General features: G+C 38.9%; 1 protein-coding gene across 1 annotated transcript in view; it reads right to left on the bottom strand.

Moving 5' to 3' along the window:
• PHEX (phosphate regulating endopeptidase X-linked) overlaps positions 1–16,138 on the bottom strand; it is a 230,315-nt gene that overhangs the window by 63,304 nt on the left and 150,873 nt on the right. The window contains exon 14 of the mRNA XM_078362509.1: positions 15,399–15,502. Coding sequence (XP_078218635.1) covers positions 15,399–15,502 — 104 coding nt within the window. The remainder of the gene's footprint in view (positions 1–15,398; positions 15,503–16,138) is intronic.

Below are 16,138 nucleotides of genomic sequence, written 5' to 3'. Positions count from 1 at the left end.
AGAATGATGGCCAAGTCCTAATCCCTGGATCCTATGAATATGTTACATTACATAGTAAGAACGACTTTGCAGGTATAATTAAGCTTAAGGACCTTAAAATAGAGAGATTATCCTGGATATTCAGGTAGGCTCAATCTAATCACAAGCCCTTCAAAGCAGACAACCTTGTTTGGCTGGAATCAGAGAGATGCAACAGAGGAGGAAGTCAGAGCAGATACTGAAGAGTAGGAAGTCAGGGCAAATCCAGGGTGAGAAGGATGTGACACGCTGCTGGCTCTAAGATGTAGGTGCAATGTGTGAAGACTGGATAAAGGCCTCTGAGAGCAAAGACTGGCTTCCAGGCGATAGCCAGCAAGGAAGTAAAGCCCTTAGCCCTACAACCAGAAAGAACGGGATTCTACCAACAACCTGAATCCTCTTGGAAGGAGATTCTTCCCAGAGTCTCCCCATAAAAGCCCAGCCAGCTGTCACTGTAATTTTAGCCTTATGAAATCCAAAGCAGAGAAAACACCTAGATTTCCGACGTAGAGAACTGAGATAATAAATCTGTGTTGTTTTAAGCTGCTAAATTTGTAGGAGTTTGTTACATAGCAACAGGAAACTAGTATACTACCCAAAGAACCCAAAATTTGTAGGTCAACAGGGGAAAATCCAGGTGCCCTGGCTACTAAATAACATTGGACTTAATCATAATATATACAAAAGATAATGTGTATTCCTAGAGCTTGTCCCTTCTCTTTCTGTCCTTCCGAACTCCCCTCTCTTTAAAATAACTAAACATTCAGGTAAGGGCCATGCAGGGAAAATGTTCCTAACTGCTGGTAGACAAAGGTAGACAAATCAAACCAATCAAACAACCAATCTCTGAAACTAGACCTTAATGGGGCTTCTGAAGCTTCAACAAGAATAAATAAAACATCTTATTTCAGAAACGTGATCTTACCTTTCCTGACCTCCTAGGGCTCTTACTGACTCTAGGGCATGTTTGGGGCCTTGATAATACCCTGCGCTGACATGAAGCAGCTGCACCAGTAGATCCCACCAGTTGTTGATGCTGTTATTTCTTCTATTTGCTCAGGGCCCATGCCAAACCAGCTGTTAAACATTTTGTGTATCTCCCTTATTACATCCAAGCTTATTATATATTTAGTTTCACTATTCTCTAATGTAAGGCTACATATGCTAGTTTTAATATGTGTTTGCAAACTTTTCTACACTCCTCCCATTAAGAGATGGAATCTAAAATCCTCTCCCCTTGATTATGGGTTAGCCTTAATGACTCACCTCTAAAGAATCACATGCAGCAGAAATGACAATGTGACTTCCAAGGCTAGGTAATTAAAGGTGATACAACCACCCCCTGATGCAGAAAAGCACACCCTCTCTCCCTCCCTCTCTCTTTCTCAGGAAAGCTGCTCTTTGAAGTTTCTTTATCCGTCAACATGTTGTAAAGAAACCAAACATACATGAAGAGGACGTATATAGATATTCTAGTCAACAGTCAGCATCAACCACTAGACATGTAAGAGAGGTAGCCTTCCATATGACTCCAGCCTCAGCCACTATCTGACTGTAACTACATGAAAGACTACAAATGGCCAGGTGCAGTGGCTCACACCTGTAATCCCAGCGTTCTCGGAGGCTGAGGTGGGCAGATCACCTAAAGTCAGGAGTTCAAAACCAGCCTGGTCAACATGGTGAAACTGCATCTCTACAAAAACTACAAAAATTAGCCAAGTGTGGTGGTGGCACCTATAATCTCAGCTACTCAGGAGGCTGAGGTAGGAGAATCACTTGAACCTGGGAGATGGAGGTTTCGGTGAGCAGAGATCACGCCAATGCACTCCAGCCTGGGTGACAGCACGACTCTCTCTTGAAAAAAAAAAAAAAAAACAGAAAAGAAAGACCCCACACAAGAACCATGCAACTTAGCCTAGTGACCCCCAGAACGATGAGAGATAAAAATAAATACTGTTGTTTCAGTACTCCAAATTTGGGGGAAATTTGTCACATAGCCATACAAAAATGGAATGCTGAAAAGCTGGCTATCCACAGACTAAGTCCAACCCGATAGGCTGAATCTTCCAAGGAAACTGTTTTGCTTGCCCAACACAATGGCTTAACAAATTATTGAATTGGAATTCCTTTAAGTGGTGTGTGTCCTTAGTTTTCCACAGTCCCCACTACTCCCTGTTGTTTACACCCATGTAGGTCAACCATTTGTTACCTGACTGGCCCCTGAAGGCATCTGAGTTTGCATAACTGATCTCCCAACAAGATTTTAAGTTGCTTATGGGCTTTGACTGTTGTCCAAATGCTATGTGCTGAGCAGAAGATCGCTAAATCCTTTGAAATGAATTTCTTGCTATGTATACATCCACTTGAATCAACAGAGAATATCATTCAAGTGCTTTAAATTCTTCATACTATGCCTTTAGGGTGCTTCTGCAGTCTGCGTTTGAGAAGGGATTTAGTGGATAAGGTAGGGAGAGATCTCATAGAAAATTAAAATCCCAAAATAATGGGGATGAAATTATACTGGAGAATGAGATACATAAAAGGAATATAATACAAAATAGAATACTCTTAAGGCAAAAACATTGGTATCCCTATTTCTTTGGACCATATAAAATAGATATACATCAGGGTAAAGTTTTACATTTTTCTTATCAACTCTTACAGTTAGTCTAGGGTATGTGGAATGGAAAAGCCATAGCATATTTATTACTTTCTTACCAATATCCTGCAGATTATATCACTCCCATTCCATGCTATAGATAATGCTTCTGCAAAATTCTGGGCAGGAACATAATTTATAAAGACATTTAATGTATTTTTACATATTTTTTCAAAGATAGGGAATTCAGACATGTTTGGTCACAGTAGAATGAGAGTGAATTAATTGTGAAACTGGCTTCAAATAATTTCTGTCAAAGAAGGTGATCCTGAGGGAAAGAAATTACTTCCAACTCAAGCCGGTAAGTAAATCCTCTATTTTTAAGCAAGCTGATGAAGTGACAATTCTGGGAACCAAACCCTAAATATGTACCTTCAGGGATGACCACCCAATTAATTTCATTCTTGCTGACATTTCCCACTGCCTTAGAAACTTCTTAATGCACATTAGTGCAACTAAAATGGATTCCATGAGAATGAAAGATAAAGGGTATTTATCTCCTATACCCACAAAGAAGCAAAATGTTATTTCAGGGCTTTGTGAAAAATAAAATCATGACGTGCTGTTCAAAGTAAACTAGTATAGTGGAGCTACTCCAGAATCACCCCCGCTCGATTAACTCATGAATTCTCAGACCTAAAAGATGTCAATTAAAGCCAATGAGTATTACGAGGCTAAAATTCTCTACAATGCCTGAAAAGGACAAGCCAGATGTTTCCTTTAAAAAAAAGAAAAGGAATTGACTCATATCACTTTACTATGCAAAGACGACCTTAAATTTCTAAATGTTATTTCCCTGAAATAGACATGTAGTCTGAGGAAACAAGAATTACAAGCACTGTACTGATTTTCATTTCTGGAGAATTTTCCCTCGAAATTAAGCAATGTAATACCCTTGTTAAAGAGGTATTTGTTTTTCAATGATAGAGAAGAAAAGTATACAAATTTCAGTTTGCCTAAGCCCACAACGCCAGTATATTTCTAAGTCATGAATAAAATATTAGAAATAGTTAAGACTATTAGAATGTGAGAGTAAATCAGTATCCTAGGATGATGTTAAAGATAACACATTTAGGAGTTTTTCAATTACTAACCCAGGCCTTCCTACAAACCTAAATGAATAATGACGGACTGGACGCGGTGGCTCATGTCTGTAATCCCAGCACTCTTGGAGGCCAAGGCGGGCGGATCACAAGGTCAAGAGATGGAGACCACCCTGGCCAACATGGTGAAACTCTGTCTCTACTAAAAATACAAAAATTAGCTGGGTGTGGTGTCACTCGCCTGTGGTCCCAGCTACTTGGGAGGATGAGGCGGGAGAATCACTTGAACCTAGGAGGCGGAGGTTGCGCAGTGAGCCACGATTGTGCCACTGCACTCCAGCCTGGCGACACAGCAAGACTCCATCTCAAAAAAAAAAAAAAAGAATAATGATATTTTGAAATCAAAGAATTAGACTGGCTAGATTGCCAATATATACAGGAGCCCCTGAGAAGACCCTGAAAAGTCACCAAAAAACTGGTGAAACCCTGAATTTTCTACAGATTTCTTTTAAAAAAAAAGAGTTGAATTGATCTGAAGCAAATATTAAATATTAAAGATTACATAGATCTGTGACTACCATATTACATGTAGATGGTCATAGGGATACTGGAAATTATTTGCCAAAGTCATCAGATTTGAGTCCCTGGATTTAAGAAGCCTAAATCTAAAAATATTGAATAATGTAGATTGGGAATGAAATAGGATAGGTGGACTGAGAAATAATGTGATAAGAGGACAGAACCAAAGACAATGGAGCAAATGGCTTTAAGCCATTATCTATCATTTTTCAAAGCGGTTCTAAAACCTTCTGCTTTCTTCCTTTGTGCTTTTGACTGGAGTCATGAATAGGTAGGGGAGAGATTCAGCTTTAGGCCTACCCCTTAAAGTTGGTAACCTCCAGTGATTTTTGCAGGTGCATATTACAGGAAGGTTTCAAGGGCAAAGAGCAGGGATGGTCAGATGGAAACCTAAGAGGGAGAAGTGGTCATCGCCACTTAAGCCAAGGGAAAGCACAGGGACCCAGAGTTTCTAGAAGCCAGGACCAGAACAGGGACTTGAAAGGGGCAGTGGCAAGAGACTAGGGAACATAAAAAGAGCCAGTCAAAGATCTAGAAATCAGAATACTAGCCAAGGTTAAAAAGCGAACCATGAAAAAAAGCTGTAACCGATAGAAGCCAGGCTTGCAGGTATAACGGGTTACAAATCATTTCTGCAAAACTCAAGTATAAAACTGGACAAAATTGTCAACAAACAACCATTTTAGGAATCTGGGAAATGATCAAAGTGAAGTAATAAATTAAACAAAATTTAATATTTAAAAACCGATAGAGCTTGGCACTAAGTAGAGCAGACTACGGCCTTTTTGCCTGAGACTACTTCTGTCCCTCCTAGCTCAGTGAGACCTTAGTTTTATCAGGAAAAGACTGGCTGGAAAATCAGCAGCTTTGCTGTCCCAGTGGGTGGACTCAATTGGGGGTGGGAGTGAAAAGCCACAGCTTTGTCAGATAAAAATGGCCAACATAGAGGATGAAGTAGAGCAAGAAGGCTGAATAGAAACCTCCAGCAAGTGTCATCCCTGCGGGAACACCAAATTGAACAACTAGCCACATAAAAAAAAGCATCTTCATAAGAACCAAAATCCAGGTGAACAATCAGAACACCTGGTTTTAACATCACATCAAGGAAAGAAGCACTAAAGAGGGTAGGAAAGGCAGTCTCGAATTGCTTGTGCCAGCCTTCCCCCATTCCCCGGCAGCAGCCATATGGGCACAGAAAGAAAACCCTGTGTTCTTGTGGGAAGGAGAGTACAGTGATTGTGGGACTTTGCACTGGAACTCCTTGCTGTCCTACCACAGTGGAAAGAAATATGGGGCAGAACTCAGCCAGCACCCATAGAGGGAGCACTCACAGCAGCCCTAGCCAGAGGCAAATCATCCATCTCAACAGCTGGAGCCCCTGTTCTGGCTAGCCCCACCACTGTGAGCTAAAGCTCTTCGGGGTCCTAAATAAACTTAAAAGGCAATCTAGGCCGCAAGGTCTGTAACTCCTGAGCAAGTCCTGGTGCTGTGCTGGACTTGGAACCAGTAGACTTGGGGTGCCTGCAACCTAGTGAGATACCAGCCAGAGAAGCAAAGGGAGTGACTGTGTAACCCCTACCCCAACCCCAACCAGCACAGCTTGCAACTCTGGAACACACTCCTTCCTTCTGCTTGAAGACAGGAGAGGGGAGTAAAGAGGACTTCGTCTTGAAACTTGGATACCAGATGAGCCACAGTAGGATAGGGCACTGGGCAGAGTACTGAGGCCCCCATTCCTGGTACTAGCTCCTGGACATTTCTAGACACACCTTAGACCAAAAGGAAACTCACTGCTTTGAAGAGAAGGACCCAGTGCTGTGAGATTTCATCACCTTGCTGACTTAAGAGCCCTTGAGCACTGAATAATCAGCAGTGGGAGCCAGGTGGCACTTGCTGTGGGCCTTAGGTAAGACTCAGAGCTGCGCTATCTCATGTGCAACCCAGCACATTCCTAGCTACGGTGGCTACAGGGATTCCTTCTGCTTGAGGAAAGGAAAAGGAAGAGTAAAGGGGACTTTGTCTTATAGCATGGCTGCCAGCTTGGCCACAGTGGGGTAGAGCAACAAGTGGGATTTGGGGACCCCGGTTCCAGGCCTTGGCTCCTGGACAGTAGTTCTGGGCCTGTCCTGGGTAAGAGGGGAGACCACTGGCCTAAAGCGAGAGACCCAGGCCTAACAGCATTCACCTGACTGAAAAGCCCTTGCATCTTGAGTGAACATCAGTGGCAGTCAGGCAGGACATGCCATGGGCCTGGGGTAGTGGTAGCCTTGGAGAGAGATTCCTCTGCCTGAGGGAAGGGGATGGAAGAGTAGGTAGGACCTTGTCTTGTGGCTTGGGTGCCAGCTCAGCTGCAGGAGAATAGAACGCCAGGTAGATTCCTAAGTTTCCTGACACCAGGCGCCGGCTCCAGGATGGTATCTCTGGACCTGCTCAAGACTGGGCTAACTCACACCCTGATTGCAAGGATGCATGCCTGGATGGATTTCCCACTTGCTTATTTTAGAGCCCTTGGCCCTTGAGTAAATACAGGCAGTAGCCAGGTCAGTGGTCACCACAGACTTTGGGAGAGAACCAGTGCTATGCTGGCTCTAAGGATGACCAAGCACAGTCCCAGTAGTGATGGCCACAGGGGTGCTTGTGTCACCCCTCCCCCAGCTCCAAGCAGCTCAGAACAGAGAGAGAGACTCCATTGTTTGGGGGAAAGTAAGGGAAGAGAACAAGAGTCTCTGCCTGGTAATCCGGGGAATTCTCCAGAAACTTACCTAAGAAAGACCACCAAGGCAGTACCTGTGCGAGTTTGCCAAAGCCACAACATTACTGGGCTTAGGATGCCTCCTGATACAGACATGATTGCAGTAATGAAAGATTTAGATCACAATACCTGAGTCCCGCTGAATACATGGAAAGCCTTCAAGGAAGGATGAGTACTAACAAGTCCAGATTGCGAAGACTAAAACAAATACCTAACTCTTCAATGCCCAGACACCACAAACATCCACAAGCATTGACACCATCCAGGAAAACATTACCTCACCAAATGAGCTAAGTAAGGCACCAGTGACCAACTACAGAGAGACAGAGATATGTGACTTTTCAGAGAGAGAATTCAAAATCGTGTTTTGCAGAAATTCAACAAAACTTATGGTAACAGAGAAGGAATTCAGAATCTTATCAGATAATTTTAACGAACATATTTAAATAATCAAAAAGAAGCAAGAACATCATCTGAAGCTGAAACATGTACCTGACATACTGAAAAAATGCATCCAAATCTCTTAACAGCAGAATTGATCAAGCAGCAGAAAGAACTAGTATGCTTGAAGACAGACTATTTGAAAATACACAATCTGAAGAGAAAAAAAAAGAATAAGAAAGAATAAAGCACAACTGCAAGATCTGGAAAATAGCCTCAAAGGGCAAATGTAAGAATTACTGAACTTTGAAAGGGGGAGGGGTGAGGGAGAGAGAGAGAGAGCGAGCCTGCGCATGCAGTAGAAAGTTTATTCAAAGGGAAAATAACAGAAAACTTCCCAAACCTAGAGAAAGATATCAATATTCAAGCACAAGAAGGTTATAGAACACCAAGCAGATTTGAGCCAAAGAAGACTACCTCAAGGCATTTAATAATCAACCTCCCAAAAGTCAAGGATAAAGAAAGGATCCTACAAGCAGCAAGAGAAAAGAAACTAAGTACAATGGAGCTCCAATACATCTGACAGCACACGTCACAGTGGAAACACTACAGGTGAGGAGAAACTAGTAGACACATTCAAAGTGCTGAAGGAAAGAAACTTTTATCCTAGAATAGTACATACAGCAAAAATATCCTTCAAAAACAAAGGAGAAATAAAGACTTTTCCAGACAAATAAAATCGGAGGAAATTCAAAACCCAACTTGTCCGACAAGAAATGCTAAAGGGAGTTCTTCAATCAGAAAGAAAAGGATGTTAATGAGCAATAAGAAACATTTGAAGGTACAAAACTCACTGGTAATGGTAAGTACACAGAAAAACACAGAGTATTATAATGCTGTAATTATGGTATAGAAACTACTCATATCCTGAGTAGAAAGACTTAAAGCTGAACCTATAAAAAGTAATAACTACAAACACTGGTCAAGATATAGACAGTATGAATAGATATAAATAGAAACAACCAAAAGTCAAAAAGCAGGGGCATGAAGTCAATGTATAGAGTTGTTACTAGTTTTTTTCTTTGCCTACTTGTTAGTTTGTTTATGCAATCAGTATTAAGTTGTCATCAGTTTAAAATAATAAGTTATGTTATTTGCAACATTCGCGGTAACCTCATGTCAAAAAACATACAACGGGTACACACAAGATGAAAAGCAAGAAATTAAAACATGCCACCAGAGAAAATCACCTTCACTAAAAGGAAGACAGGAAAGGAAGAAGAGAAGACAATAAAACAACCAGAAAACAATTAACAAAATGGCAGAAGTAAGTCCTTACTTATCAACGATAGCACCAAATGTAAATAAACTACACTCTCCAATCAAAAGACACAGAGTGGATGAATGGATTAAAAGAATAAGATACACTGATCTGCTGCCACAAGAAATACACTTCACCTACAAACACACATATAGACTGAAAATAAAGGTATAGAAAAAGATATTCCATGCCAATGGAAACCAAAAAAGAGCAGGAACTGCTATGCTTATATTAAATGAAATGGGATTTCAAGACAAAGACTATATATTAAAAGAGACAAAGAAGACAATTGTATAATGATAAAGGGGTCAATTCAACAAGAGGATATAATAATTTCAAATATTTATGTACCCAACAGTGAAACACCCAGACATACAAAAGAAATATCAGAGCTGAAGAGAGAAAGATATCTTACTACAATAATAGCTGGAGACTTCAACACTCCATTTTCAGCACTGGACAGATCTTCCAGACAGAAAATCAACAAAGAAACATTGGATTTCACTGGCACTTAGACCAAATGGACCTAATAGATATTTACAAAACATTTCATCCAATGGCTAAAGAACACCCATTCTTCTCCTCAGCATAGATCATTCTCAAAGATAGACCGTATGTTAGGCCACAAAACAAGTCCTAATTTTTTTAACTGAAATTATATCAAGTATCTGTTCTGACCACAATGGAATAAAACTACAAATCAGTAACAAGGTATTTGGGAAACTGTACAAACACATGGAAATTAAACAATATGCTCCTGAATGATGAGTGGGACAAGAAAGAAACTAACAAGGAATTTTAACATTTCTTGAAACAAATGGAAATGGAAACACAACATACCAAAACCTATGGGATACAGTGAAAGCAATACCAGGAGGAAGCTTTACAGCAGTAAGCGCCTACATCAAAAAGTAAAAAACATCAAATAAACAATATATCTTAAAGAACTAGAAAACAAAGAGTTAATCAAACCCAAAATGAGTACAACAAAATAATAAAGAACAAAGCAGAAATAAATAAAATTGAATGAAAAATGACAATATGAAAACTTAACAAAACAAAAAGTTGTTTTTTTAAGATAAAAATCAACAAACCTTACACCAGACTAAGAAAGAGAGAGAGAAGACCCAAATAAATAAAATCAAATATGAAAAGGTAAATATTACAAATAATACCATAGAAATTTGAAAGATTGTTAGAGGCTGCTATGAGCCACTATGTACCAATAAATTGGAAAACACAGAAGAAATGGATAAATTCCCAGATGCATGCAAACTACCAAGACTGAACAATGAAGAAATTGAAAACCTGAATAGGTCAGTAACAAGTAATGAGATTGAAGCCATCGTAAAAAGTCTCCCAGAAAAAAAAAAATCCCTGAAACCCAGTAGCTTTACCTCTGAAATCTACCAAACATTTAAAGAAGAACTAATAACCAATACTACTCAAACTATTCAAAAGATATAGAGAAGGGAATACTTTCAAACTCATTCTACGAGGCCAGTATTAACCTGATACCAAAACAAAGCAAAGACACAGCCAAAAAAAAAAGAAAAGAAAATTAAAGGCTGATATTCCCTGATGAACACTGATGCAAAAATTCTCAATGAAGTACCAGTAAAGTGAATTCAATAACACAGTAAAAAATCATTTATCATGACTAAGTGGAATTTATCCCAGGGATGTAAGAATGGCTCAGCATACACAAATCAATCAATGTGATGCATCGTACCAACAGAATGAAGAACAAAAAACATATGATCATTTAAATTGATGCTAAAAAGCATTTAATAAAATTCAACATCGTTTCAAGATAAAAACCCTCAAAAAACCTGGTATAGAGGGAATATGCCTCAACACAATAATAGCCATATATGACAGAGCCACAGCTAGTATCACACTGAATGGGGGGAAAACTGAAAGCCTTTCCTTTAAGATCTAGACAAGGATCTTACTTTTTTTAATACAAGCCTACTTTTACCACTATTATTCAACATAGTATTAGAAGTCCTAGCTAGAGCAATCAGACAACAAAAAAGAAATAAAGGGCATCCCATAAAAACGGATGAGTTCATATCCTTTGCAGGGACATGAATGAATCTGGAAACCATCATTCTCAGCAAACTGACATAAGAACAGAAAACCCAGCACCGCATGTTCTCACTCAGGCAGATGTTGAACAATAAGAACACATGGACGCAGGGAGGGGAGCATCACACAATGGGGTCTGTTGGGAGGTGGGGGGCTAGGGGAGGGATAGTGGGGGATGGGGAGATTGGGGAGGGATAACATTGGGAGAAATACCTAATGAAGGGGACGGGGGATGGAGGCAACAAACCCCCATGGGAAGTGTATACCTATGTAACAATCCTGCAAAATCTGCACATGTACCCCAGAAATTAAAGTATAATATATTTTTTTTATAAAAAGAAATAAAGGGCATCCAAGTTAGAAAGAAAGAAGTCAAATTACCTTTCTTTGCAGACAATATGATCTTATATTTGGAAAAACCTGAAGACTACACAAAAAAAACTATTAAAATGATAAACAAATTGAGTAAAGTTGCAGGATACAAAGTCAACACAAAATTCAGTAGCATTTCTATATTCCAACAGAAAGCAATCTGTAAAAGAAGTAAAGAAAATAATCTCATTTACAATAGCTACAAATAAAATACCTAGGAATAAACAACCAAAGAAACAAAAGATCTCTACAATGAAAACTATCGACACTGATGCAAGAAATTGAAGAGGACACAAAAAAGTAAAGATATTCCATGTTAATGGATCAGAAGAATCAATACTGTGAAAATGCCCATACTACCCAAAGCAATCTACAGATTCACTGTAGTCTCCATCAAAATATCAATGACATTCTTCACAGAAATAGAAAAAAAATCCTAAAATTTTTATGGAACCAAAAGAGATCCAGAATAGCCCATGTTATCCTGAGCAAAAACAATAAAACTGGAGGAATCACATTACTTGACTTCAGATTACACTACAGAGCTATAGTAACCAAAATAGAATGATATTGGCATAAAAACAGACAGACACAAAGATCTGAATAGACATTTCTCAAATGAAGACATACAAATGGCAGGCAGGTATTTGAAAAGGTGCACAACATCAATGATTATCATAGAAATGCAAATCAAAAATTACAGTGAGATATCATCTTACTCCAGTCAAAGTGGCTTTTACTCAAAAGAGGCAAAAACAAATTCTGGTGAGGTTGTTGAAAAAAGAGAACCCTCGTACTCTGTATATGCAAATGTAAATTAATACAACCACTATGGAGAAGAGTTTGGAGGTTCCTCAAACAACTAAAAATAGAGCTACCTTACAGTCCAGCAATCCCACTGCTGGGTATACACCTAAAAGAAAGAAAATCAGTACATCGAAGAGACATCTGCACTCCCATGTTTACTGCAGAACTGTTAATAATAGCCAAGATTTGGAAGCAACCTGTGTGTTCATCAACAGACAAATGGATAAACAAAATGTGGTACATATATATAATGGAGTATTATTAAGCTATAAAAAAGAATGAAATCCTGTCATTTACAACAACATGGATGAAACTAGAAGATATTAAGTGAAATAAGCCAGGCACAGAAAGACAAACCTCAGATGTTCTCACTTATTTGTGGGAGCTAAAAATTAAAAGAACTGAACTCATGGAGATAGAGAGTAGAATGGGGCTATGAAGGGTACCGGGTCAAGGTAAGTGGGGATGATTAGTTAATGGGTACAAAAATATAGTTAGATAGAATGAATAGTATCCAGTATTTGATAGCATAACAGGGTGACTACAGTCAACAATTTATTACAGATGTAAAAATAACTAAAAGTGTATAACTGGATTGTTTGTAACATAAAGAAAGGATAAATGCTTAAGACTATGGATACCCCATTTACCCTGATGTCATTATTACACATTCTGTGCCTGTGTTGAAATATCTTACGTACCTCATAAATATATACACCTACTATGTACCCACAAAATATTTTTTAAAATTTTTGAATGGCTAACTTAATAGAAAACTAATGAGGAAAACCCAGCCAGAAATTTAAAAGAGATATCCTGTAACTGAAGTAGTAATAGAAGGGCTAAATAAGCACTCCACACGTCCCTGGCTGATGGGGAAACTAGGCACATGTGCAGGGAAGACCAGTGAGGGCCTGGTGCAAGGTGAAATTGAAGGTGGACTGAAAACTGGCTATAACTTGGAAGGTGCTCCTAACCCACACACACAGAACAACTGGCAGAGGGTGGAAGCCCTATAGTCTCAAGGTGTTTGAGCACAAGCTCTGACCTGATCACTGACAGAGCACTAAGCTACGTAGACACAGGGACACTCATCAAGAAGTGAGGCTACAAACTAAAAATAATAGTTAAAAAACTGAACGGAGACACAGACAGCTGGATGCTACAGGGAAGGTCTATTCTGCAGTATGAGTTAGGACAGTTACTTTTGTTCTTAAAAAAAAAAACCTCAGAAAAATAAATCAGAATCCAGAGTTGCTATAACATATGATCTAAACTGTCATTCACAACAACAAAAAAATGTTATGCAAAGGAAAAACTGTAAAAAAAAAAAAAAAGAGAGAGAGAGAGAGACAGAGAGAGAGAAATGAATAAAACTAACTCTAGTTAGTTTGAGCCCAGATATTGGATTTAGCAAAGACTTGAAAGTGGCTACTGTAGAGGACTTCAAAGAATTAAAATAAACTATATTTAAAGAATTAACAGAAAATACAGTGACAATGGCTCAATAAAGAATCACAACAAAGAAATACAAACTATAAGAAATAAATGGAAATTCTGGAGTTGTCAGCCATAAAAAGGGATGAAATAATGGCACTCACAGCAACCTGGATGGAATTGGAGACCACTATTCTAAGTGAAGTAACTCAGGAATGGAAAACCAAACATCCTATGTTCTCACTCATAAGAGGGAGCTAAGCGATGAGGACACAAAGGCATAAGAATGATGTACACCATGGAATACTATGCAGCCATAAAAAATGAGTTCGTGTCCTTTACAGGAACATGGATGAATCTGGAAACCATCATTCTCAGCAAACTGACACAAGAACAGAAAATCAAACACCACATGTTCTCACTCATAGGCGAGTGTTGAACAATGAGAACACATGGACACGGGGAGGGAGGCATGAAACTCTAGGGTCTGTTGGGCGGGGGCTATGGGAGAGATAGCAAGGGGTGGGGCAGTTGGGGAGAGATAAAATGGGGAGAAATGCCAGATATAGGTGACAGGGGGATGGAGGCAGCAAACCACCTTGCCACGTATGTACCTATGCAGGAATCCTGCATGATCTGCACATGTACCCCAGAACCTAAAGTACAATTTAAAAAATGCATCTCTAAAAAAAAAGTACCCACATTTTCCAGTAATATTTAAGAAGTTCATCTCTTTCCTAGCAATATGAGATGTCATCATTATTAGATATTAAAAGTGCCACATATGTGAAAAAAAAAGAATGATACAACGGACTTTGGAGACTCGGGGGAAAGAGGGGGAAGGGGTTGAGGAACAAAAGACTACAGTGGACATGTACAGTGCTCGGGTGATGGGTGCGCTGAAACCTTAGAAATCTCCACTAAAGAACTTACTCGTGTAACCAACCACCACTTGTTCCCCCAAAACCTATTAAAATAAAAAGTAAGTTAAAAAATAATAACACAATTAAAATAAAAAAGGAATTCTGGAGTTGAAGACAGATCAATAGAAATTATCCAATCTGGACAACAGGAGGGGGAAAAAGCACTAGAGAAGTGGGCCTTAGCAGAACAGAATCCAGTCCCAGGAATCAAAAGCAACAGCAGACAGAACAAAATGTGACCCAAACCTAAGCTGAAGAATTTCTTGGTTGTAAGCCTTTTATTTTCCTGTAAAATGGGGATAAGAGTACCTATACCTCACAGAATTCATATGAAGATAAAATGAATTAAAAATTGTAAAGCACTTTCTGGTACAATCTAAACAAATAACAATTGTTAGCTGCTACTATCATCATTGTCACCATCATTGACATTTTGCTAAGGGAAGAAATCATAGCCGGTGGGCCCTGGGCCTAAAAGTTCCTAAGGAAGCTCTCCTACCGGTAGGAAAAACTCCTATACGCAGCTGAGAGGAAGGCAAATAAACCATAACTGCTATTGGATAAAAACAATATAGCTTAGTTCTTTGATAGGCATTACCCCAACAAATATTTTCTAGTCGCTTCTATACATTTACTTTGACGTTTCTAATCATAGCTTTTTAAAAATTCTTTTTTACGATCGTCAAAAGTTTCTACATGAATGTAAAAATCCAAAGAAACGTTCCCCTGTATATATATTCATAACTAGATCTAGAAATAACTCTAATGTTTGCATCCTAATAAGCCTTCTCTTGATATGTGTTGATGCTAGAAACGGGGGACTTGTACTTAGACTGAAGATCTGAATCACATAACATATAAAATAAGAGTTGGCAAAACATGACACAGATTTTGCTGAAACAAGATAACTGGCAAGCCAGCTACTCTGACTTGAGGGGAATTACAAAGTTTAATCTAAAGAGACTCTACTTCTCACCAATGTATTTCTCCATTTAACTTTTTTTTTAATACTCACTCTGTTTTTGGAACGGCTTTTCTTAGCCAGAAGAAATCAGACTGTGCTAAATACTTGCGAGTTTGAAGGACATTGCCAAAGTAGTCGGATTCTGAAAACTTGATCTGAATAAAACAAACCACAACATCATTGTTCTAAGTAAAGATAAAAGATAGCTCTAAAAAAAATCCTTCCGCACAGGAAGGAGCAACTAGCAGAGAAGCTGCAGCATTCACAGCCTCTCTCAGCTGTTATCAGTTAACCCGGAACTCAAAAAACCATGAAATTTAGTCTCAGTGATTTTCCTTTAATGCAAGAAGTTCAAAAATCAATATGGTCATTTCTGGATCACAGTGAAAACACAACAAGAGAAGCTACAGTCATTTACAATGTGTTCCGTTTCCTTTCTAATTGAAAAATCGACTTTAACCTTTACAAAACATATCTTCGGTTTGAAATTTCTTGGCTCACAAGCCCTTGATCTTTTCTAAAATGGGTACTTTGTCACATAAGTTTTTTCAGCAACATGCAGTTTGAAACCTCATTTAGCTTATAGACAATGATTTAGTCAAATAATTGGTAGTCGTTCATAAAGGAAAAAAAATGAATGTGATTCAGAGACCTATTTTCTATCGTAAACACAATGAAGTCACCAGAATAATTTAATTATTAACAGAATGTATCTGTTAACACTCAAAACGTCTCTGGTCACCAAATATTAATGAAATTACAGAGGCAAATCATAGATGATAGCTTGCATG

Source organism: Callithrix jacchus, chromosome X (assembly GCF_049354715.1).
Source record: "Callithrix jacchus isolate 240 chromosome X, calJac240_pri, whole genome shotgun sequence".
In the NCBI taxonomy this organism is placed as follows: Eukaryota; Metazoa; Chordata; class Mammalia; order Primates; family Cebidae; genus Callithrix; species Callithrix jacchus.
Note: the sequence above shows the minus strand (reverse complement) of the source record. Positions and strands in the feature narration are given on the sequence as shown.